Genomic DNA, 23,220 nt, shown 5'->3' on the forward strand with positions numbered 1-23,220 from the left:
GACTGAACCCAGCCTCACATGCCCACTGAAAGGACAACATTTCTTCTTTGCACAATTCCGCGTGAATGCGCCACTTAAAATCGTGGAAGTGGAAGATGCTGGCTCCAGTTGCAGATGCAATCAGCTGCAGCCACACGCGAATATCTTGCCGAGTTAGTACTGAGTTGGGAACAGCAGAGTCCTGAATGCTTTTCTGTGACACTGTAACAAATAGGGCGGATTTTGGTTGCGCATGTGTGTGATTTACAGGTAGGTGCAGACAGGGACTGTCTCACAAAGTCCTACCTAAATACAAAGCACATGTGAGGTCTGCGAGATATCCAGACAGTGACTACGAAACGTCTTCTCTGATGTCACATCCCAGCACTCCTGTAGAAGTTAACTGAAGTTTCACACAAACGTACTGCCACCCTCCTCAGGGTCGAAGAAGAAACGGAAGATGCAAACCAACAACAAGCATTGTGCTTGCTGCTTGTTTACGCGGTTTACTCTTCGAACATGAAGATGGAGGCAGTATGATCTTAAGAAATTTCGGTTAACTTCTATCGGAGTATACGGAGTTACATCACATACGGTTGTGTGCTTCACATATCATGTAAACTGAGTGAGGTGGAAGGAGAGTGAACTTTTGACAAGATCCCAAGGATAAACCAGTTGAATCTCTTGTCACAATGGCGTGACGCATTTTCAGGTTGCGGATGGAAGAGCTGGACTATAGAAATGGAAAGCAGACGCGAATATATTGAATAAACATCGCGATCAGTCGAGAAGAGATGGTCCTCCAGTTTGGGGCTGGCAGATACCTAACAACCATTCGTCGTAAAAAGATAGCAACGCCACGAAATTAGTTTCAGTTAGATTAGTTTAGTTCAGATTAGTTATTTGGAACGGCTTTGGCAATTGTAAGCTCAGGAAGGGTGCAAGTGGTAGACTCCTGTGAACGTGTGGACACGATAATGGTCTCTCGGGTTACGCACGAAGCGGGAAACCTGTTGACCAAGCGGCTATTACCTTCTCAAGAACGATTAAACTCCATGGATACATGCAAATAAAGATGAAATATCTTGTGAATATGTCTGATAACAGATTTTCCATTTTTAATTAAATCATTCATTAATGGATCTGAAACCTTCTTGAGAGGCCGCCAATTGTGTAGCTACCCAGGAATTTCCCAGCATTTTATGGTACCCGAAGGTTCATTAACGTGTTCAGAAGAGCCCTCCACTGGTCCCTATCCTAAGCTAGTTCAATCCAATCCATGCCATCCCATCCTACCTCTCTGAGATCCTTTTATAATACTGTCCACCCACCTACGTCTTTGTGTGCCTAGAGGTCTCCTTCCTCCTGGCTTTCCCACAGATATACTACATGCATTCCTCCTCTTCCCATTCGTGCTTATACCTTGCCTATTTCATCCTCCTTGACTTGATCATTCTAATTATACTTGGAGAGGAGTACAAGTTACTAAGCTCCCCATTAAGCGGCCTCCGTAGTCTAGAGGTAACGTTCCCACATCATGACTCGTAGTACGCGGGTTCAAACACCCGGCGGAGGTCGTCGAATTTTTAAGGGCGGAAAAATTCAGGGAACAAGTCCTCCGGGAGGAACTTTAAGCCGTGGGTCCCGTGTCGTAGCTTTACGGCACGTAAAAGAACCTCATATCTCCAAAGGAGGTCACTGAGCCAAATTACGGACGTTTCCCGCCCAACAGCAGTCTCTAATACCTCAGATAGATGGGGGAAGCATTATAGATACCTCTCAGCTAGTAGAGCCGGTCTCGCTGGCTGGGCGGGACTGATGGTAAGCACCAGTACCGGTAGGATATAAAGACTGGTAGAAATCATAGAGGGAAGCACAATGGACCAATACAGGTCTAAGTGCATGGGGAAACCCACCCTCTCCAATAACTAACTAACTAACTAACTAAGCTCCCCATTATGCAGTTTTCTCCAACCTCCCGTAACTTCATCTCTCTTCGGTCCAAATATTCTCCTCAGCACCCTGTTCTCAAACACCCTCAGTTTATGTTCCTCCTTTAAAACTCTATAATTTGTATGTTGGACCTGTAGCACTCATCCGAATGTCTTTCTGATGTGGCACAATTATTGTGTGAGACGCGACGAGGAAGCTACGTGTACTGAAGACAGGAGTCCGGTTGGATCCCTGAGGCTTTCAGCGAAGAGTAATGCTGGAAAAGATACATCTTAATGTGAAATAGATACCCGGTCGTCCAGTCTGCAGTAATTAAATTTTCTGACTTGTAATAAAGCACCATGTACTTTACATTTCACACAATGACTGAATGACAAAATTAATTTCAGTCGAGACGAAGAGATGGCTACACCGACAATGCCAAGTGATGGTGGCGAAGAGCTTGCAGAACTGAAAAAGAATATTGACGATGTCTTCATCCTGACAAATGCAATCATTGTTTGCTGTAAGTACCGCGATATTAATATCTTCCCAAAAACATTAAAAATTTTAATAAACGTCTACAATCATTGTGACCAGGTCTACTTTCATTGATCTATTATTCTTTGTTTTGGACTAATTTTAAATTATTGGCACCTTATATTAAAATGTCAGAAAATTTCAGCCCCTGGGCACATTTCATGAAATACAACCATAGAATTAATAAAACGATAGGACCTACTTAATTTGATTCTGTTTTGGAATCCTCCATACGTGAGTTTCACGGTTCTCCAGTTTTATTCATTACAGGCTGAACTACGGGATTATTAGCCCACAATTGGAAAAGATGAACTACGAGGCTTAAGGGGCTACGATCAGCGCGGCTTCTCTAGAGACGCCTTATTTTCGCCTCTGAATGAATTATTATTATTCGAATACATAAGTTGACTTGTTCTTGCATCTCGCTTTCCTTTACTCGTGCTAACTTTGTAATTGGCATTTGGACTGTTAAGTTAGCGCGTACATAAATTAGAATTGAATTATTTAATTTACAGTAATGCAGTGTGGATTCGCGTGCCTAGAAGCAGGAGCCGTGCGTTCTAAGAACACTACAAATATAATCATGAAGAACTTCATGGATATCTGTGAGTATTAACATGGATATTTTATTATGCCCTTGGGTGTCAAATGATGACAAGAATCAGCAACGAGAGGGCCAGGCATGAACGAGGGATGTCTGTTGTTTCTCCGCTTGGTCTTCTCAGATAAAACAGTTCAAAAGGAAACAGAACAGTAAAGGTGACTGCACTTTTTAAATTTCGGAAACATTCTAAACGCCTAACCGAAATTCAATAATCTGTTCTTCAGAAGGTTCTGGCGACGGTTTACGTGTATAACATTTAGGGTAACTGGGTTCTTGAACTTGTCCATCGTCCGGTAATCTTAAGAACACAGCGTTTTGGAAAATTAGTTTATTTCCTTCCTTAGGGGAAAGGGTGGGAGGCAAGTACTCTTTGGGGTTCAGTCACTGATGTTAGCTATTTCTATTGGACCCTGGCATAGGCACTATGATACAAGCTGGAAGGTCGCAGTTTCGATTCTCGACAAGGTCATTGGAATTTTCAATTGACATAATCCTTCTAGCCGCACTATGGCCCTGGGATCAACTCCAATTTTAACATAAATGAGTACCAGGAACCTTCCTGGGGGTGAAGGGCGGCCGGGGCGTAACGCTGACAACCTCACCGCTATCTGTGAGCCGATTGTCTAGAAAATGTGAGAGGTTCGACGTCACACAACACTATGGGCCTCAACGGTCTGTTATAGGGATAGCTTTACTTTTTTCCTTTATTTGTAGCGGACCCAACAGAGGAAATGTCTCCCACTCTTTCACCTGAGGACGGAAAGAGATTCAGTTTCCGAAACGTTGTGTTCTTCAGACTACCCGCCAACGGACAAAATACAGAAAACCCAGTGACCCCGAGTCTATTTTCCTTTTGCACCGTCCGACTGTGTTTGAACGAATACAGTGTGAGAGCCATGCATGTTCGTAACTTTCAGATTAATTACAAAAGATTTTGCTTATATGCATATGTAAGAAATTCCTGCTGTCGACATATTGGTACCGCTGTTTGTAATTATCTGCCACCAACAGTACCAGCATGGCCGCTACGGAAACTTTCGATGTAAGCGTAAAAGCAAAGATGGGATTAGAAATTTCGAGTGGCGATAGTTCTCTAAGAAATCTTCAATGTTCCTTTAGCTCAGTATTGTGAATAGTTTACAGTAATATGGCCACAGCACGAATCATCCGTTTGCTGAGAACTGATGAACATGTAGCTAGAAGTATGGATATCTCTACTCCGAAACAACTGTTGGGAGTCTTTACACCAAAAAAAAAAAAACAGGAAGGCGTCACATTTTAAAAATAGTATTAATTTTGGCAACTATTTGGTATATTTGCTTCTCTCTTCCTTTAAAATAACCCGAGAGGAAGCAGATTTCCAGCTTGCCATCTTCTTACAGGCACCCATCTACGTTTCATGCACTATTTGGGTAAAATAAAAAACAACACGAAGAACACCAAAACGCTGAGTTAATCAACGTAATTCTTTGACCGTGAGGGCGAGGAAACACCGAGGAAACTGGCAACCGCAACGCAACCGCAATTTCCGAGAACTGTTATCAGCCTGAGTTGAACACATGTTACTGAATTGAGCAGCGCAAATTGAGAAAACTCGTTGCCGTTTCCTCAATTTGCGCTGCTCCATTCAGTAACATGTGTTCAACTTAGGCTGCTAACAGTTCTCGGAAATTGTGGTTGCCAGTTTCCTTGGTGCACCCTCGCCCTAACAACACCAAACGGAGTAAAAATCGTTACAGAAAATCTTTTAGTTCCTAATCTGTTTTCAGTTATAAGTGCTCTCTGCTACTGGCTGGCGGGCTACGCGCTGGCATATGGAGATGGGAACCCGTTCGTGGGATATACGTACTGGGCCGGTATCGGTGTGCAGGGACAGAAGATGGCACACTGGTTCTTCCAGTTCGTCTTTGCCGCTACTGCAGCTACCCTCGTATCCGGCGCAGTTGCCGAGAGATGCAACTTCGTGGCTTACATCACTTACAGCGCAGTTATATCAGGTGACATGCAACATGTTTTGTGCTCTTTACGAGAAGCGCATGGAATGTAGACATTATGGATGGGTCGCGTACTTTCCACCTCAGAAACTTGTTTCGCCTATATAAAACGCATAATTTATGGCATAAAATTTTGTATTTTTGGTGTTACGGAAGTGTGCTCAGTACGAATTCATTTATACCTCAACGAGGTGTAGGTAAATTTGTTCTTGTGATTAATGAAGAACCATGTTATGAAGACGTGAGGAGGAATGGAGGCAGACCTATGACTCCACAAATACTAAGCATTCAGCTTCACGCCCCGGCCGCTTTATCCTCCGGGAAAGAACTCTGTACCCATTGGAAAGGAGGCTGTGTAGGCCCAGGAGCAGTCTGAACACTGCTGTGGAGAGGGGAAAAATCTCTTTCAACTACCGGCATCTGAACACCAGTTTCTCTCTCGTCCAGCCCAATCTCTATTCACTATACCGACTGAGCTATCCCGGCTCCAGGTTATCAGTGTACCAGTTAAGTCGGCAACGGATATTCTTGCGCAGTATTGTGTTAAACTCCACTACACATAATTCTAGGCCCTACATAAATTTCTGCACAGATCATACATACTCGTATCTGCATAAGCAAGCTCGGTCGGGGCGTGACGCTGACCACTCACCTCCAACCAGTGCGGAGGTGAACAAAATGTGGATCTATACATCCACTTCCCATACGCCTTCATGGCATAGTACTTAATTAGTTAAGCACAGGGACAACATTATCTTACCTTTTATAAGTAAGTCTGTTAAGCAGGTTCGATCCCGGGTCTGGTCAAGTGGGATCTGTGGTGGACAAAGTGGCTCTGGGGCAGGTTTTCTCCGAGTACTTCGGTTTCCCCTGCCAATCTTCATTCCACCAGTTGCTCCACAATCACCCTCACCTATCATCTGGGGCTGGTACAATAGGCCAGAAGTGGCCGCAGTACAAGGAACTTAGTCCCACCCCACTAGCAATAAAGAAAAGTGTGTTAAGTATGTTCGTGTGTACCGTACGCTAATTAGCATTTTTTTTCTTGGCACTACAGCCCCAGTGGGCCTAGGCCTACCTCCATGAACTTCTCGGTTCACTTCGGTTTTTCTAGATCTTACACATACGGTAGGACTCCTTGGCCGGGTGGTCAGCTCGTCTCAAGGTCTCTACCTGTAGACAAACAGAGAAAAACGCACACAGACATCCATGCCCTGAGTGGGATTCGAACCCACGATCCCGGCTTCCGAGCGAGCGAAGACAGTGCATGCCTTAGACCGCTCGGCTACCGTGACCGGCCAATTAGCATATTTAGGTCTACATAATCTCAAAGGTCAGAGATACGTGAATCATCCAGTACGTGCATACATGCATAAATAATATTCACATACGATACACAAATTACACTGTTAAATATCAACGGTACAGTCATAGAGGATCGGACGAAACAAGTGAACAAAGCGGCTTAATTAAGATTAATTTCTGCTTAACTTTGTTTCATACCATATCTAGAACAATGGAGGCCTATACAAATCTTTTAAAAATTTGTCACAATGTCTGGGAACTTCCTATTATGACGTAGTTCTGAGAAAGTTGAACTGATATGAAGTCCGTTCTTGGGTTGTTACACAGTGAGGATGTGGGTGATGTCGCTGACATTTCAACGGTACATGCTCCCTCAATCTCCAAAGTCGACTCTGAAGATAGAGGTAGAACATAATTGACAACAATAATTAATCAATCACCATTAACGCCTAAAATCGTTAAAAGTTGGACTGTTTTAAATGTGGGAGCATGTGTGCTTGTGCCAGTTCTGTCTATAGCTGTAGGCGACAGATTTACATGTGATGTAATTAAGCACAAGGAAGAGCATTTCGACAAGGTGACGCGCTTTTCCAGGGTTTGTGTATCCCGTGGTAAGTCGCTGGGTGTGGGCACAAGAAGGCTGGCTCAACCAAATGGGCTACCGAGATTTCTCTGGCTGTGGTCCAGTACACCTCCTGGGAGGAACATGTTCTTTGTTTGGAGCTGCATTCCTCGGCCCTCGGCTGGGACGCTTCAGCAGCAAGATGGAGGACTCTCAGATGATGCCAGGACATTCTGTGCCGGTGAGCGTTACAACTGTATGTCTGGTCCTGATGGAACCAGGTCTTTGCGGGTCATTCGTTAAGCGGAGTTCCATGAAGCATTTGGTATATACAAAGTTAATTCTATCCACCATGACGTATTAGCTCAAGGTGGCTTTTCTAAATATGTTCGTTTATGTGGCGAGGGACTGTTCAATATTATTTCGGTCAGAAGGTATGGCCATCACATCTGACGTGAAACATGGGGCGTCGGGTCGCTTTATTCAGCACCAAACACCAACCAACATTTCTCCCTTTCAGATGAAAACGACACAGACCAAGACTCGTTGGGATAAAGCCTCAAAAAATTACTCTTAATAATGATAACCGATGAATTAATGAAGTAGTGGAGAGAATTGCACCTGTTCTCTTCCTCCAAAATGACTATATTAAGGTAATTCTAGTCTGGGTTTCTAGCGGTACCGGCAACAGAAGTAAACCATTAAGAAAAATGGGCAATACGGGACGAAAATAACCTAGCAATTCACACCCAAATTATAAGTGAGATATAACGAAAAGTTTTTATTTAACGGATATTTTGATACGCGTCTTTAACAAAGGCAGTCTAACAAACGAACCGTTGATTTGCAGGAGCACATTAGTATGACGTCATATTCACCTCAACAGTTCCCATGTTACTACACGAGACATGTCGCTGAATAGCACGGGTTCCTTTGGTCTGCATTTACTTGGAATTTGAAATCAAAGAATGGGAAAAAATTGCACATTTAAAAAATATAAACAATAATACTATGGAAATATACTGCCACGTGATGGAGCGACTATAGACAGGTTTTGGACAGATGAGTGGATTTACAGCACATTTACACAGCTCGTGACTACACTTTACACATCACTATCACACAGAGAACTAGTGTTCTCAGTCACGTTGTTTGGTGACGGCTTCAAATGCAGACGTTCATCTACCTCCAGGCACTCTTCTTTACTACTGGCACCTATCAGCTGCAGCTCCAGAACTCAACACAGCCGTCGCCTAGCAATGGTGTTTTCTCTGACTCCCCATTATTTGCTTCGGGCAAATATGCCACATCTCTCCCTCCTTAATGCTGCTCATCCCGAGTAGCCTACAGGCCTTTTCTTCTTTACTGAGGGGACGTGCCTGTAACATGTGTGTTCATCCTGGTGAATCACACTTCAGTGTCTTGCTGGTGCCGGCACTTGTTCTGGGGATGGAGTATGCCTTGGTCAAGGTTCTGAAGGGTCGGAATTTCAAGCCGTTCTGCAATATGTAACGGGCGGTTTTCACATCGATCGAAGACATGAAAGAGGTGGCATAAGGTTTTCCTGCTTAGTTACGTGAATGTGAGTACGGGGCTCTCCTTTGTGCTAATCACTTTTCGACATGGTAAACCTAACATGACATATGCATACACTACAATAAAAATAACAGAACAACAAGCAAGAAGACACAGCAACAAATAACTTTGACATCATTTATATCAGATAAAACTGTAAGTTATCATAATTTTAAAGCACTTCCTTCAAATGTATTCCTTCTGAAGATGATATATATGGGCTGAAACATGTAAAGGCAGTAAAATAAACTAACTCATACACGTTATATTGGATGGCACTCTTATGAAGATCAATAGTTCTATTTAACTATACAATGAATCAATATATCTTTATAAACATATGAACACAGTTATCCAAATGTGTCAAAATGTTACATAGAACTATCTGAAAAAGGACTCTCACAAAGTATGTCCACATAAACAAGCCCCCACAATAAATTTGACTCTATAACATACCAATCCAAATCTCTACCATTACTTATAATATAAGGCAAATTGGGGCTGCAGAAATGCATTAATATTTGAACATTTTCTCTCCCTTTAGGGTTTCGTTGTTGATTTAGGACAGTTTATTTTTATATTTTCTTTGCAGTTGACAGGTCTAGGGGGCATGATCCTCATAGCAGGGTTCCTGGCATTTAATGGTGGAACTCTGGGAACCATGACGAATCCTAGGGACAGTGAACTTATCGCCCGTGTGATAAGCAACACAGTGATGGGAGGCTCAGGAGGGAGCATTACAGTGATGCTAGTGGGCAGACTGGGGCTGGGCGGGACCCCCAGCTGGAGCTTCATGTGCACATTAAATGGCGCCTTCATCGGTATGGTAAGAAATGCCAGAATTCGATATAAGCCTGCGGTTACTGAATAATGTCATGACTTCAATGGTGTCACTTTCTTTGTACTGTAAATGGCTCCTTGACACAGGGTTTGAACAAGCCTCACTGAGATAACCGTTTCTAAGAGATTAGCAGTAAGGCTGAAATATGTTCTCCGACAAACTAATAATTAACGATAATTCTCGTATTTCATTCATCTACTCACATGTTATGGCACACCATGTACGTGATCATCGTAGCACTACACAAAATGAAAATATATGTGTCTGATTATGCTTATATCTCGAGGTCCCAGTGACGATGTACTGAACCAGGGATCCAGGTTTGCAAAGGGGTAAGTCAATGCCAGTCAGTGCTATTCATTATAAACTAATGATGTAGCACCACATTTCACATTACTGCCGTCTATGAACATGACATGCAGTCAGGGTGGTGCAGTAAGTATAGCGACTGGCTACAGGCTGGACGTCCGAGGGGTCAGGGTTTAAGTCCTGGCGGAGTCAAGAATTTCTATTCTCCACGTCATCCAAACTGGCTCTGGGGTTCACCCGACCTCCTATCCGATGGGTACCGGGGTGCATTTCCCGAGGTTAATGCGGTCAGGACTTGAAGCTGACCATTCATCTCCAGCTAGTGCCAAGGTCAAGAAAATGTGGATCTACACATCCACTCCCCCATGCACCTTCATGGCCTAGTGCTTAATTAGTTAAGCACAGGGACAACTTTAACTTTATGAACATAACATGCATTACATACAAAAACAGTGTTCTCTGTTGGGAATTATGAAACCTTGTAGTGTAAACAACAGCAGAAGTCTGTAAGAAGGTTAAATTCAAATTGGTACTACTTCCTGCCTCCTTTCAAAATCATTTCACGTATTGTGGTCTATGGGCTGGATGGCCAGGGCCATGAAATTATTCTCTAGTCCACAGAGTCCAGACAAGTTCTGGGGCCCACCCTTCCTTCCTATCTGGTTTACCAGGGGCGCCTTCTGGGGGATAAAGAGGCCAGAGCATCAAGCTCACCTCCATCTAGTTCCAAGGTCAAGAATGATGAAAATATGCCTCCACTCCCCCATGCGCCTTAATTTATTAAGCAGAGGGACAACTTTACCTTTACCTGGAATATGACACCATTTAGTCTGGTACATGAATACCAAAATCTGGTGGAACATACTGCTTTCTTCTCCAGAGTAGAAAATGGAGGTAGTATGTTCCTTGAAAACAGTACACATCTACCAAACTAATGAATGTCACAACTTAGAATACCACAATATGGATCTTTACTGCCATGAAAACCTCAAATCTTCAGCTTAAAAATATTAATAAGAACTGTGAAAATTTCAGACTGGCAAAACTGAGTTACACATAAACGTTCATTATAAATATTGTACTTTAAAGACAAAAACAACACCATCCAGTGTGACTATTTAAGCTTTATCACTTGAAAACGCACCACCCTTACATGTTTCGATCCCTAGGGATCATCCTCAGAGGGCATCAATACTTTTTCCAGAAACGACTATTACAATAGGTGTTAAATTATATACGTACACATATAATGTCTGAAATACACAATGTACACAATGTTCAACTTTTCACAGTCACAGCAGCCTTCCTGGTATCAAAATTTTTAAAGTTTTTAAAAACTTTGTTGTTTAAGATTAAAATTTATAAACCATGCAGGTTCGTGTCAGTTCTCCTATTGTCTTTCTTGGAGGTGGCTGATCTTGTGCCACCTGTCTATCTTGAGAAAGGAGATTCTTGGTATTGTCTGTGTTTGTTCATGGCTTGCTGTGTTGTTTACACTGTTCAAGCCACACAACAAGCCACGAACAAACCCGGGCAATACCAAGAATCTCATTTCTCAAGATAGACAGGCGGCACAAGATCAGCCACCTCCAAGAAAGACAATAGGAGAACTGACACGAACCTGCATGGTTTATAAATTTTAATCTTAAACAACAAAGTTTTTAAAAAACTTTAAATATTTTAATACCAGGAAGGCTGCTGTGACTGTGAAAAGTTGAACATTGTGTACATTGTGTATTTCAAACATTATATGTGTACGTATATAATTTAACACCTATTGTAATAGTCGTTTCTGGAAAAAGTATTGATGCCCTCTGAGGATGATCCATAGGGATCGAAACATGTAAGGGTGATGAGTTTTCAAGTGATAAAGCTTAAATAGTCACACTGGATGGTGTTGTTTTTGTCTTTGTAATTGTTAGTGTGACAGACCAGAATGAAACAAATCAAATTCATTGTACTTCAAGTCACAATTTTTTTTTGAAGGGGGTACTTGAGTGGTACAATATAGTGTTTTACATCTCTTGAATAACACAAGCAAGTCATAAATTCCATAAGCTATTAAATATTTTTTGCATTCATTATCATTATAATCTGTCATCATGCACTCTGAAGCAGTGGGCTGCTGGCACTTACCATCCCCCCTCCCACTCCCCCAGAAGAAAAAAGGAGCACAAAAATCCTATACGATGATTAAATGAGTAAACAATATGGTATATTACTAGATAAAGTTTCGAGTTTTCATTCTCTCCGCCTGCAAATGAGCCTTGCACAAAAAAAAAAAAACAAAACAAAAAAAAACATGAATGAATGAATGAATGAATGTATAAGGGGTGGGCCTTCTCGGCCCTTGCACCATGACCTACAGTGGTTTATTGTGCTTAAAAAAACATAATTTTTATAAATATCAAACCATACTCTACAAACACATTCAAACTCTCCAGATGTCATATTTTATATTATCATATAAAGCAGAAAAATGATTGGATGTTAGTTACCAAATATGCATAGACTTAAAGAAAAAACTTCGATTTTCTGAAAAAAAAGAAAACATGTTAATGGGCATAACATGTATGTATGCAATATTATACATAATATTTATAACAGTTACCTTTTTTCTGGTGCACTTGTAGTACACAAGACAATTTGAATGAATGCTGATATGTAATTTCTAAATAGCATGAACTTCCAACGTAATGGTACTAATACATGCATGACTATCGAAGCATACACACCAGAATCTTTGGAAACCTGACATTTTTCAACTGCTAATTTTTACTAGAAAATACTCTGGTACAGCAGACTTTCTACACATTTGGGTTTAATCTCAACAAATAACATGGTTCATTAATTGTCTGCTTCTCATTATCCACTGACAATTACTCATATTACTGAACATTATCCTTTTATGTATTTATGGTCAGATTTCCTTTCCATCCATTTTTCATTATTAAGCTACAAATATTCCTCAATATTATCTTCATATGTTTAACATAACAATCACATTTCCTTACCTTACGTCCACAAATAGATGCAAACCTTATTACACAGTAAGTACACACTCTTTCACACCAAAAAAATGCATAATTTCTCCGAAGAACGAATTATCACCGGGTACCAGCAACCAAAATTTAAATATCTCGCCAATGATTGGTTGATTAAAAATAGACCGCATTGCAGCCATCTATAGGCAAGTAATTACACCATGACATGCATCACATTCACAGAGGTCGTTGCAAGAAAGTCATGGTGTGCGTTCACGGAAAGACTGCTATACTGAAATAAAATGTTTCTAAGAATGTGCTACAGAGGGCCGGAAGAGCATTGCCTAGGCCTTTTTTTCTATTTAAAATTATTTTTCACACTAAAAAACCTTCTTAGCCTGTGTATGGTAACATGTTTCCACTAACAGCAACTCAGCTGTAACTGGATTATCCTGGGCATGTTAAATGTATATTTAGCATTTATATAAAACTTCTCAGGAGTACCATGTATAAAAGTTTAACACTCTAGCTCAATGATCCAATGATCAAGGCTTTCCCTTTTTAACAGACTAACCGGATGATGGAAATTGATCAAGTTTCCAAAAAAACTTTGTGTATTACATGTACACTCTACAATGGACAATGCCCAACACAATATTTGTGTAATCAAGACAACCACTGTCATCACTCCAGATAATCATAAAACTCCATATGAATAAATGCCAGGAAAAAACTTAACTGTTAGCATAGAAAAAGACAGTACAATAAATGTCCCTCTTGTAGCCAACACAGTGGTCTAGGACATTTAAGAGTAAATGGTTTGATGGTAACAGGATAAAGAAAATGCATGCATACATGCATGTGTGTATTGGTTCACAATGACTGTCATTGTATTCTGGTGCCCAAATGATGCTAATTCCAATCCACCACCCATTGTCCAACTTGCAGATGTCTAGTCTTCACTACTGTCTTCATTCCTTCATACCAACTTATTCTTGCTTTTCCTTATTTTCATTTTTGCCACAGGTACCCACATCATTATTGTTTTCAGCAAACTTTAATCTGTTCTTCATTGGACATGACCATATCAACATACTTGTATCTCTTCCCCGATTATATTTGGCCTAGCCATTATATTTCTCTCATTTTTATGTTCCAAACTATGTCCAACTCAGATCTACCTGCTGATATCCTCAGAAAATCGATTTCAGTAGCCAGCAGTTTATTCACCTCTTCTGTTTGTGTCTGTCACACCTCTCATCCACATGTCAAGTCCTCCACTCAAAGCTTAACATACTGTGACATATTGTGACATATTAATTTTTTTACATTTTGTTGTATGTTTATTCCAATGTATCGGATTCAGTTCGTACATGTATTCTTGGCATATCTGTATCTCCTTCCCATTTTCTAAATCAACAGGTGTTAACTCTTCACCAATACTTAGTATTTTGTTTTTTCCCACATTGATCATAAGTTCCAATTCATCATTTTCATCTTTATGTTCTGGTCATATATTCAATATTATGATCTTGAGCTATGAGTAATTGATCATATGCGACATTCAGTGAATAAATATTGCTATTCTCCATTGCTACGGCCAGAGACAGTTCAAGAGTCTGTGGGGTTGTAGACCATTGATCAGGGCAATGCAAAATGTGGTGGGGTGTATGTTAGAAGCTCTATTTATTAGAACCAATGAAGACAGGGAATGTATAACACATTATTTTAGTTGCCTTAGGGGCCCTCCACCCTCTCTCATGAGACAAGCTGCATGCCCTCCTCATGTGGGGCCCAAGGCCTACTTCATCTATGCCGTAATCTGCCCCTGGGTATACCCATTCCATGAGGCATTCTTTTCCTACATTAACACACATTTCAGATATATTTTGAATAAAGGCTGTGGTGAAGATAATTTAAATGATCAAAATAAGGCATATATTTCTTTATCTCCTGTACTAGCCAGTCCACAATTCATATCGTCCTCAAAACATAAAACTCTAAAAATATGCTCAAAAGCAGATTCAGACTTCACACAATGAGACTGTGCCTCATCCTATGGCTGAGGGAAGTGGAAATGTTTGATGATCCCTTTTCTTACACTTTCCAGGTCTCAGTGTGTGCAGGTGTCAATGAAATGAACATGTGGGAGAGTTTTGTTTCTGGAATAATTGCTGGACCAATCTACATGATAATCCATTATGCTGTTTTGTGGTGCAAAAGTAAGTTCAATAACATATTCATTACACATAATACAGAGAGTAAATGAAAGGTGCAGGCAAACTATGGGCATAAGTTCCATATACCAAAAAGAAAAAAAGTCCACAATAATGTGTTTCTTCTAAAATTTAATTTGTGTTATAGCTGAAAGAATAAGGTGTAAACATGAGCAGCAGTTCAGCATTAATGTGTGGGCTGTTGGTAATTGTTTAGTATGTCTAAATTTTGCCACATCAGCTTACAGGCAACCTTCACCAAGATTTCCAATTACATGATCTGCCAAAGCTACTGGAAAATGTATCGTTGGCGGTCAGAACATGAATGTGGTACATGCATGAAGGTGCTCCAGCATATTTTAGCCATGTTGTGCGAAATGTTCTCAATGACACTTATCCTCTGGAGTTTTACCTGTGGGAATGCCTAAAGCCCTTGTATAAGAAGCTCCTGTTGACAACAAAGGGGCACTTCACCATTGCACAGAAGGCTCTTCATTTAAGAATGTGTATACTGAAACAGGGCAATAGTAACACGAAACATCTAGCCTATACGTCATTAGTGAGACTGATACTTGAGGGACCCATATAGAGAATGGCAGGTTAGCACTTCTGTTTCTGCGCCCTCTACAAGGCATACACCAGAAGACAGACTCGGAGAGCGATAGGGGATAGCCTGCTTAAACCATGCTACCTGAGTAGGGACGATCATATTTGGAAAGTCAGAGGCAGGAAACAAAGAACATATGTTGGCAAATATTCCTTTGTAAATAGGACCATAAAGGATTGGAACAGTTTACCTGCAGGCATACTAGCGTCTTTCCCCTGTAAACTAAACACTTTTAGAAAAAGGGTTAGGAAAGCTGTCACAAGTACAGCGGCCTTAGGTGGCGTTGAATGAAACAAGTGAAGTAATGTGAAGTGTCCTTGTTCAAGTGCAGTGAAACGAACACAAGCACGTGTCCTTTTATAACTTTATATGTTTTGATTTGCACTGTGTGTACCTTGTTCACTGTATTGTATTTTGCTTTGTATTGTAGTATTTTGTTTTGTATTGTTCCCCTATGTTATAGACTTTCCTTGTCTCTATCAGTGTAAGTTCTACTGCCGCCGAGTGAACACCCAATTGCAGTAAAATAATAATAATAATAATGAACGTCGGATTGTCTGAAACTACCCCAGCATCTTTGAATGGATATGAAGGTCCATGATGAGACACATTGAGGTGTGTAGGACATTTTGAGCACTGATTATAAATGTACTTTTTCAGCTATAACTCACAAATTAAATATTTTTGGACACATGTTGATAGATTTTTTTTTTATTTTGCTATGTGAAACTTGTGCCAAAAATTTATCTGCATTTTTTAGTTACAAGCTGCATATTTAATGCCTTAATTTGTAGTATATTTGGTTACACGTGAATGCTGATGCCCGTAATCATTTGTCTCTGTGACAAATGACTTGGTAAATTTTACAGTTAAACTGAACCACACATGTAATGCAACTACTACTCTTCTGACAGCTTCTTTTAGATCGTATGTCACATCTGGGAGCTGACAGGTTCTTATTTCTGCACCAAGACCAGGTATCCTAAGATATTTCATGGATCTCTTCAGTCCCTCCAAGTGAATGACAGGATAATACCGCAAATTATGTCATAATGTTGATAGCACTGTTCCCATTCTACAAGTTCAGATGACTAATATTTGGTATTACTGAGGGCAGGGCCTCTAATTGCATCGTGTTCCAAGTGTAACGAATCGAATAACAGACAGATCAGCACAATAATGGGAGTCCTTTAGAACCCTAAAAGTGAATGACATCTCTTTTGACACAATATGCAAGCTATGTGTAACACATTAGTTATAATGGTACCATCCTATTTACAGTTGATGATCCACTGGATACAGTAGCTATTCACTTAGGAGGAGGAGTTTGGGGTCTTATCTCAGCGTCAATCTTTTCAAACAGTGGACTTGTATTTGGCATCACCAGAAAATCCCTGATGGTAAGAACAGCTTCCTGTGTTCTACATCTATAAATACACAAGGGCATTCTTGAAAAATTAAGTTATGTAGCTGTATGAAAATTTAAACAACTATGTATTTCCCATCATTCTCTCGCAGCTTCGTTATTATAATTTCTGCTGCCCAGAAGTTTGAAAATGAAAACTATAATCATACACTCTGTTAGATTCAAACTTGTTTCTCACAAATGTTATGTACAGTGAAACCTCACTAATTTGAAATTTGTGGTAATTCAGGCAACTGTTTTTTCTTTGTGCATTTGACCTTGAGGATCACATCAACAAGATTAGCCAGATATAGTAAAAGAACAGTACAAAAGAGGAACACAAACCAAAATAAGTTAATTTTTAAACACAGTCTCAATAATACTAAGTACGTAGGCTACCTGAAATGTTTTTAAGACTGATGTAAAAACACACAATTTTACATTTTATCATAAGTAAATTAATTTTATTATATGGAATCTTAGTTAAAAAATAAAGTTGTATTGCCTAAAAAGACACGTGAAATTCATTTACAACTTTCCTCAGCATATTTCACTATCACTTCTCTAATTTGAACTTTCACTGATTTGGACAAGGGTTCACTCCCAATTAGTGAGGTCTTACTGTTATGTTCTACCTTCAAAAATTTACACAAACTCCAAACACCACAAGTTTTCTACTGAATGATGTTGAATTTAAATACTAATGATGATTCAAGTCTAGGACAGAATGTAACTAAATTATTATTCTGGGCCCACTCATCTCACAAGTCAGCAAAAGCCTTACATTCTTTATATGACACTGACATTACAGAGGGTTACTCCGGGAAGTATACTGACTTCTTAAAAATTTAAACTTCACAAAATAACGATAAAAACCTGTGCTGTTTTTTCTTCTGACATGACAGGAACCTCTCAATCTGATCTTCATTTTCAAATCACTTTAATCACCATTTGTAAGACTGTAATGTTGCAGAGAATGCAGCTCCAATGGCACTGATGATTTTCAACCTTAATTGCTGTAATCATTCATTTTACTGATCACATTCTGAATGTAACTATTCCTCCAAAGCAATGAAGGTGGCATCAGCTGGACTACAAGGCTGCCACATAACTGTCTACATTTTCACAACCAGAAATTAAGAAACCTTAACTCAATGCTTCACAAATTTTTGTGCTGAAGTGTGCCTTCCCACTCAGGAAGAGTTGTTAGTCTCATGTTCAGTGTTGTTTGTGAACAGACATACAGTTGCAAAAATCTAGAAAAATGTGTCTGATGTTACTTTCTCAAGAAAAAGAAACTTCCAATCATGCAACTTAGCACTATTACACATCACATATTTACTTTGGGAGTGTCACACTGTCTTCACTAAAACATGAATAATCCCTGATTCCAAAACTATGGAAATGTTACAATTTACCTCACTATGTGTGTGAAAAGTACATATCTTCATCAAAAGAGGAAGTCTGCTTCAGGAAATTCAAACTATCAGTTTGAAGTGATGCACATTTAATTTGCTTCAACCAATCAAAAGGTTTAATTTCATGTTTAATCTAAACACCCAAAGCATGAAATTGCTATAGAAGCTAAACTTCCTGATACATCAGAACAAAAACTATAATTGTATGTACAATTTTTTTCAATGACTGTGTACCTTTACACCTGACTGATAAACCAAGTAGCAACTAGTTAATGTCTTTTGTCTTCACTTTAAGACTTTAAAATGACTGTACAGTACAACTATATATATTTACTTTTAGAATATCCAGGTGAACTTTGGTTTCTCTGCTTCACTTCCTCACTATAAACTTGTAGAAGTTAATTAAAAAATGGAACATACAAATGAAATACATAAAACTATAATACAAAACTCAAATCTTTTTCTCCAGCTATTGGCCTATCGGATGGCTGGGGCAACCATCATCTTCTCCTGGGCATCTGTTACATCTTGCATTACGTTTGGAATTCTGAAATGCACTGGGAAGCTGAGGGTCAGTGCTAAAGATGAACAACAAGGTAAGATACTGCTAATTACATGGCTTTATAAGCCGACACATTCCGTTTTATGTTCATTTCTATATAAACAGAAGCGGACACAACAAACTGATTTTACAATATCTGACAATGTACTATTGTGTCATAACTTTTTGCTGTGAAACTTGTGGGATATGAAAATTATGAATGATGCATTTTAAGGAATGGAGAAGTAGCTGTGATCTACTCTGAGGAACTACTTTTACATTTATGCTTCTATTGCATTCACTGCTTGAGCCTGGTTTTCCTTAGTTTTCCTAAACAGATGCAGGGATAGCATTTTTTGCCTTCTTAAAATTCCAGCCCACTGTACTCATTCCTATTAAGAATGGTAACACTCCTTTTAGAACACACATATAAAGTATGCTGCATGTCATTATGGCAGAACATTCCAGCACTGAGGTAAAAGGTAATGCGTTACCTTTAACAGCTTCAAAAACTGCACCATTTATGTATTCATTGATTTGCAAAGAGTGATAAACAGGATACTGTGAGTTTCTTCTTCCTTCATTATTTCATCACCAGAGAAGGAAGTATGGACACACCACACATACATCGATTCTTACAACATGTTTCAGCTCACTAAGCCATCATCATGTTTACTTCTTACACTCAACTGCATTCGCATGCTAGTATTCCTACATTTTCCAGTGTTTACATATTGGAATATGCCATTATACAAAAAGGCATGTTCACATTTAAGACTAAATAAAGAACATTTCAAAATAAAAGGACCAATTGTTAATATGTTAAGTAAAAGTAATGGTATCCCTGTAACAGGCCGTGGAGGCCCATTGGGTTGTGAGATGTTGAGGTTCCCACATTTTCTAGACAATCGGTTCATAGATGGCAGCAAGGTTGTCAGCCCTATGCACCGGCCGCCCTTTACCCCCAAGAACATTCCAAATATATTCCTGGCACTCATTTCTGTTAGGGGCTGCGTTGACCCCAGGGCCATAGTGCGGCTGGAAGGATTAAGTCAATTGAAAAAACTCCAATGACTTGAACCTGTGAACTTCCGGTTTGTAGCATAGTGACTCAACCAACTACGCTACTGCTTGCCTTATTAATATGTTAAATCATTAAAAGTAAACCTATATTAAAGTATTCTTATGTTCTGTCTGGATGTAGTAGTAGCTGCATGTAAATATGTCTCCTCTATCGATGTGTTTCTTTGAAGATCACCCTGGTCTTGTATTCATGTAGTATGTTTTGTTGGCTTGTAGGTATGGGACTCCATTTTCTCCTTGTTTGTGTTCCTTGTATTTGGAAGAAGTGTTGTTTTGTATGTGGTGGTTGTGAAACAGTGGTAAAGGAATAATAAAGAAATTTCACACAAAATATTACAGTACACTATAATATATTTCTAGGACATAGTAATAAGAGTTTTCTCACCCCCAAATTTAATGCATAACGAATTCTAGCAAATACTCTAGAAAAAACAAAGTCATCTCTGACTTCTCCATGATTTATGAACCAACAGGTATGAAAATCACATGGGACTAGATGGATCTGAGGTTCTCACAGAAGTGACCATGAAGAGTAGGGTCCTCTGAATTCTAATGACATAATTTAGAAGATGACACACATTTTGGAGTAATACAGCAAGCAGTTTGCTGCCTACATCTCGCTGGTTTCTTGCTTGGTTTACCCTTCAACCCTAGAAATACAAAAAGCTCTCATAATTCTACTCTTCCTTACACCAACAAAAGTAGATTTAGTCACTACAGGCATGAAGTGTTTATTTTATTCACCAACTTCTGAGTTTCACACATTTATCCCATGTGTTGAGTGCACAAAAGTAATATGAAACATACTAACATGTTTGATTTACCACAGGTTTGGATATCTCTCTCCACAATGAGCCTGGATATCCAGTAAAGGGATGGCAAACAATGGTTGTGTCAGTCCAAGGGAATTCTGTGTAAACTCATACTAGTTTCTTCAGTGCTATTATTTATATGTCAAGCAATATGATTACAAGCAAATTACAAAATTATATGATACATCAATTCCATTGCAAAATAGAAAACTGAATAAACATGTTAATAATTATCATCAATTACTCTACTGCCATTCTCCATCAGTTACTTAAGACATAACATTCACAATTACAATTATTTATAAGAACAAGTATCGTGTTCTTACACGTTCAAAATTATTATGAAAATAATGAGTATTTGGTATGGAACACCAGCCTTACATGAATCTCTTTAATATATACAAGCACCACACTGTAATGCCAACAACACAATACTAATAAGGCCACAAATCATCTGCAATATAACTTTTGAATTACTCAATGTTACAGCTAATAAGCAAGTTGCTCCAAAAGATTGTCCGTGTGTAGTCACTGCATCTCACAACAGAGGAAAACTGGATCAGTCTCAGATACACTCCAAAAATACATATACACAAAGAACACATCTACATATTTAAGGACCTATCATACAATCAGAATCAAATTAAATTAAAAATAAATTGCTGCTTTCTGAGTTTCTCCCACAAGGACAATACAACACTACAGTGTACGATGAGGGTTGCTCAAATGAAACCTATCAACCAACAGTATTTGCTAGCAGTGCCAGAAATAGGTTTCATCTGAACAACCCTCAGATTACATAAACACAAAACAAGTAATTTTAAAGTAGAGCCTAAACAATACCACAAATCACAATAAACAAAATACTTCACAGTATGAGTAAGACTTTGAGTTTTCACAAAGAATATTATATGCACAAAGTTCTATCACTAAATGTTATTTTGTTGCTCTGAAAAGTAAATTACATTAGATGTTATGTAAGCATATTTTCTTTTTAGAAACAAGGCTTGAATGCATTTATCCAGGAAGATGCAAATTTTATTTTTAGTCTCTTAATTTAAAAATTCACATGAAATATGACACAAAATGAAGACAAAAGCAAATGTTTCATAGCTCCAAAGACTTGTGTTTCCTTAAAAATATTATGCCTCTAGAAAAGAATCTACCTGTATTACAAATGTTATGAGAAATAAACTGCAACAACCCCTTTTATGAATAACTGAAACGAGGGACATGATTGTGTCATTCATATGATTCCAGCAAGAATTACTTGTAAATGACAAGGAAAAGTACCTTCTTCTGGGATGTGATGTGATGTAGTCTGGCAGAAGTTCACCATGTTCCTCCAAAACAAACAGGTATGTTAAATTCTACCAGACTATATGGCACCATGTCCCTTAGGATAGTACTCTTCACAGTCACTGCCGCAAGACCCTCAAAGCCAATATAAATGCCTACTTTGTAGTATTTACTCTATCAGACCCCTTCTGTCAGTTAAACCCTGCCCTCTGCCAAGACACATTCACACATGTCAATATGAACAATGTGGGAATTAAGGATGTATGAATTTAGAGTTCTGCAGCTCAGTAGAGTGATGGGCAACAGGATGGATGACTGAGGAATATGTGTTGGATTCCCAGCACGGGTAAGAAATTTTTCTCTTCTCCACAGAATCTAGACCAGCTCTGAGGCCATTCCCCATAAGTTTTCATGGTGTGGTACTTAATTAATCACAGAGACAACTCTANTGATGGGTTACAGGATGGATGACTGAGGAATATGGGTTGGATTCCCAGCATGGGTAAGAGATTTTTCTCTTGTCCACAGAATCTAGACCAGCTCTGAGGCCATTCCCCGTAAGTTTTCATGGTGTGGTACTTAATTAATCACAGAGACAACTCTACCTCACCTTCATCTTACATCAGTCTTTTAATGTATGTTGTTCAGAACTCAATAATGTGCAGCCTAGTAGTTCCTAGCCAGTTCAGTTAGAAAAACTAGTAAAAACAATGGGTTTTCTCTGGAACGATATCCACTCTGCTTCACACTGTACAGTACACGTAACAGCCATCAAACTGCAGCATAACTCACATGTATAAACATATCTATTTACAAGAAAAAATAACTTTGTGTGGTATTATAATCAAAGAGAATGTGATCACTCACATTTTACAGTCACAGTGACAAATTATGAACAATGGGTTGTCAGATGGCTTCTGTACTGTTAGGTTGGTACATATTGGAGACACAAATAACAATAATGGACCTCTATACAGGAAAGCACTCATGTTCAACACAATTTTTTTAGTCACTACAAGAAAAGCCTAGTTTTAAATTATCATATTTCTATTGAATGAATACATATATAAACCCAAAGCTTGCGATTCTGCTCTTCTTCTGTCTTTAGTCTGCCATTATGAAGAAGTTTGAGTTGTTAGCAGTTACAGCCAGGACCACTAGGCAGCAATAACAAGTGCCTATGCTTCAATCAGCATTGTATTCTGGGTTTTTGT

The 23,220-nt window shown here is 39.2% G+C and overlaps 1 protein-coding gene across 2 annotated transcripts; it reads left to right on the forward strand.

Moving 5' to 3' along the window:
• Positions 1–52: 52 nt before the first annotated feature.
• Positions 53–22,428, forward strand: LOC111868474 (putative ammonium transporter 1). Of its 2 annotated transcripts, XM_023859137.2 has the most exons (10): positions 54–249; positions 2,322–2,437; positions 2,967–3,056; positions 4,825–5,052; positions 6,949–7,157; positions 9,084–9,317; positions 14,736–14,847; positions 16,730–16,848; positions 18,741–18,867; positions 20,725–22,428. In XM_023859137.2, the coding sequence occupies exons 1-10, from the start codon at positions 233–235 to the stop codon at positions 20,811–20,813; spliced, it is 1,341 nt and encodes a 446-aa protein (XP_023714905.1). In that variant the 5' UTR covers positions 54–232; the 3' UTR covers positions 20,814–22,428. The 2 variants fall into 2 exon arrangements, with proteins under 2 accessions (XP_033608955.1, XP_023714905.1); XM_033753064.1 differs by lacking the exon at positions 16,730–16,848 and having other exon boundaries at positions 53–249; positions 20,725–20,810.
• The last annotated feature ends 792 nt before the right edge of the window (positions 22,429–23,220 follow it).

Source organism: Cryptotermes secundus, unplaced genomic scaffold, assembly GCF_002891405.2.
Source record: "Cryptotermes secundus unplaced genomic scaffold, Csec_1.0 scaffold169, whole genome shotgun sequence".
NCBI classification, from domain to species: domain Eukaryota; kingdom Metazoa; phylum Arthropoda; class Insecta; order Blattodea; family Kalotermitidae; genus Cryptotermes; species Cryptotermes secundus.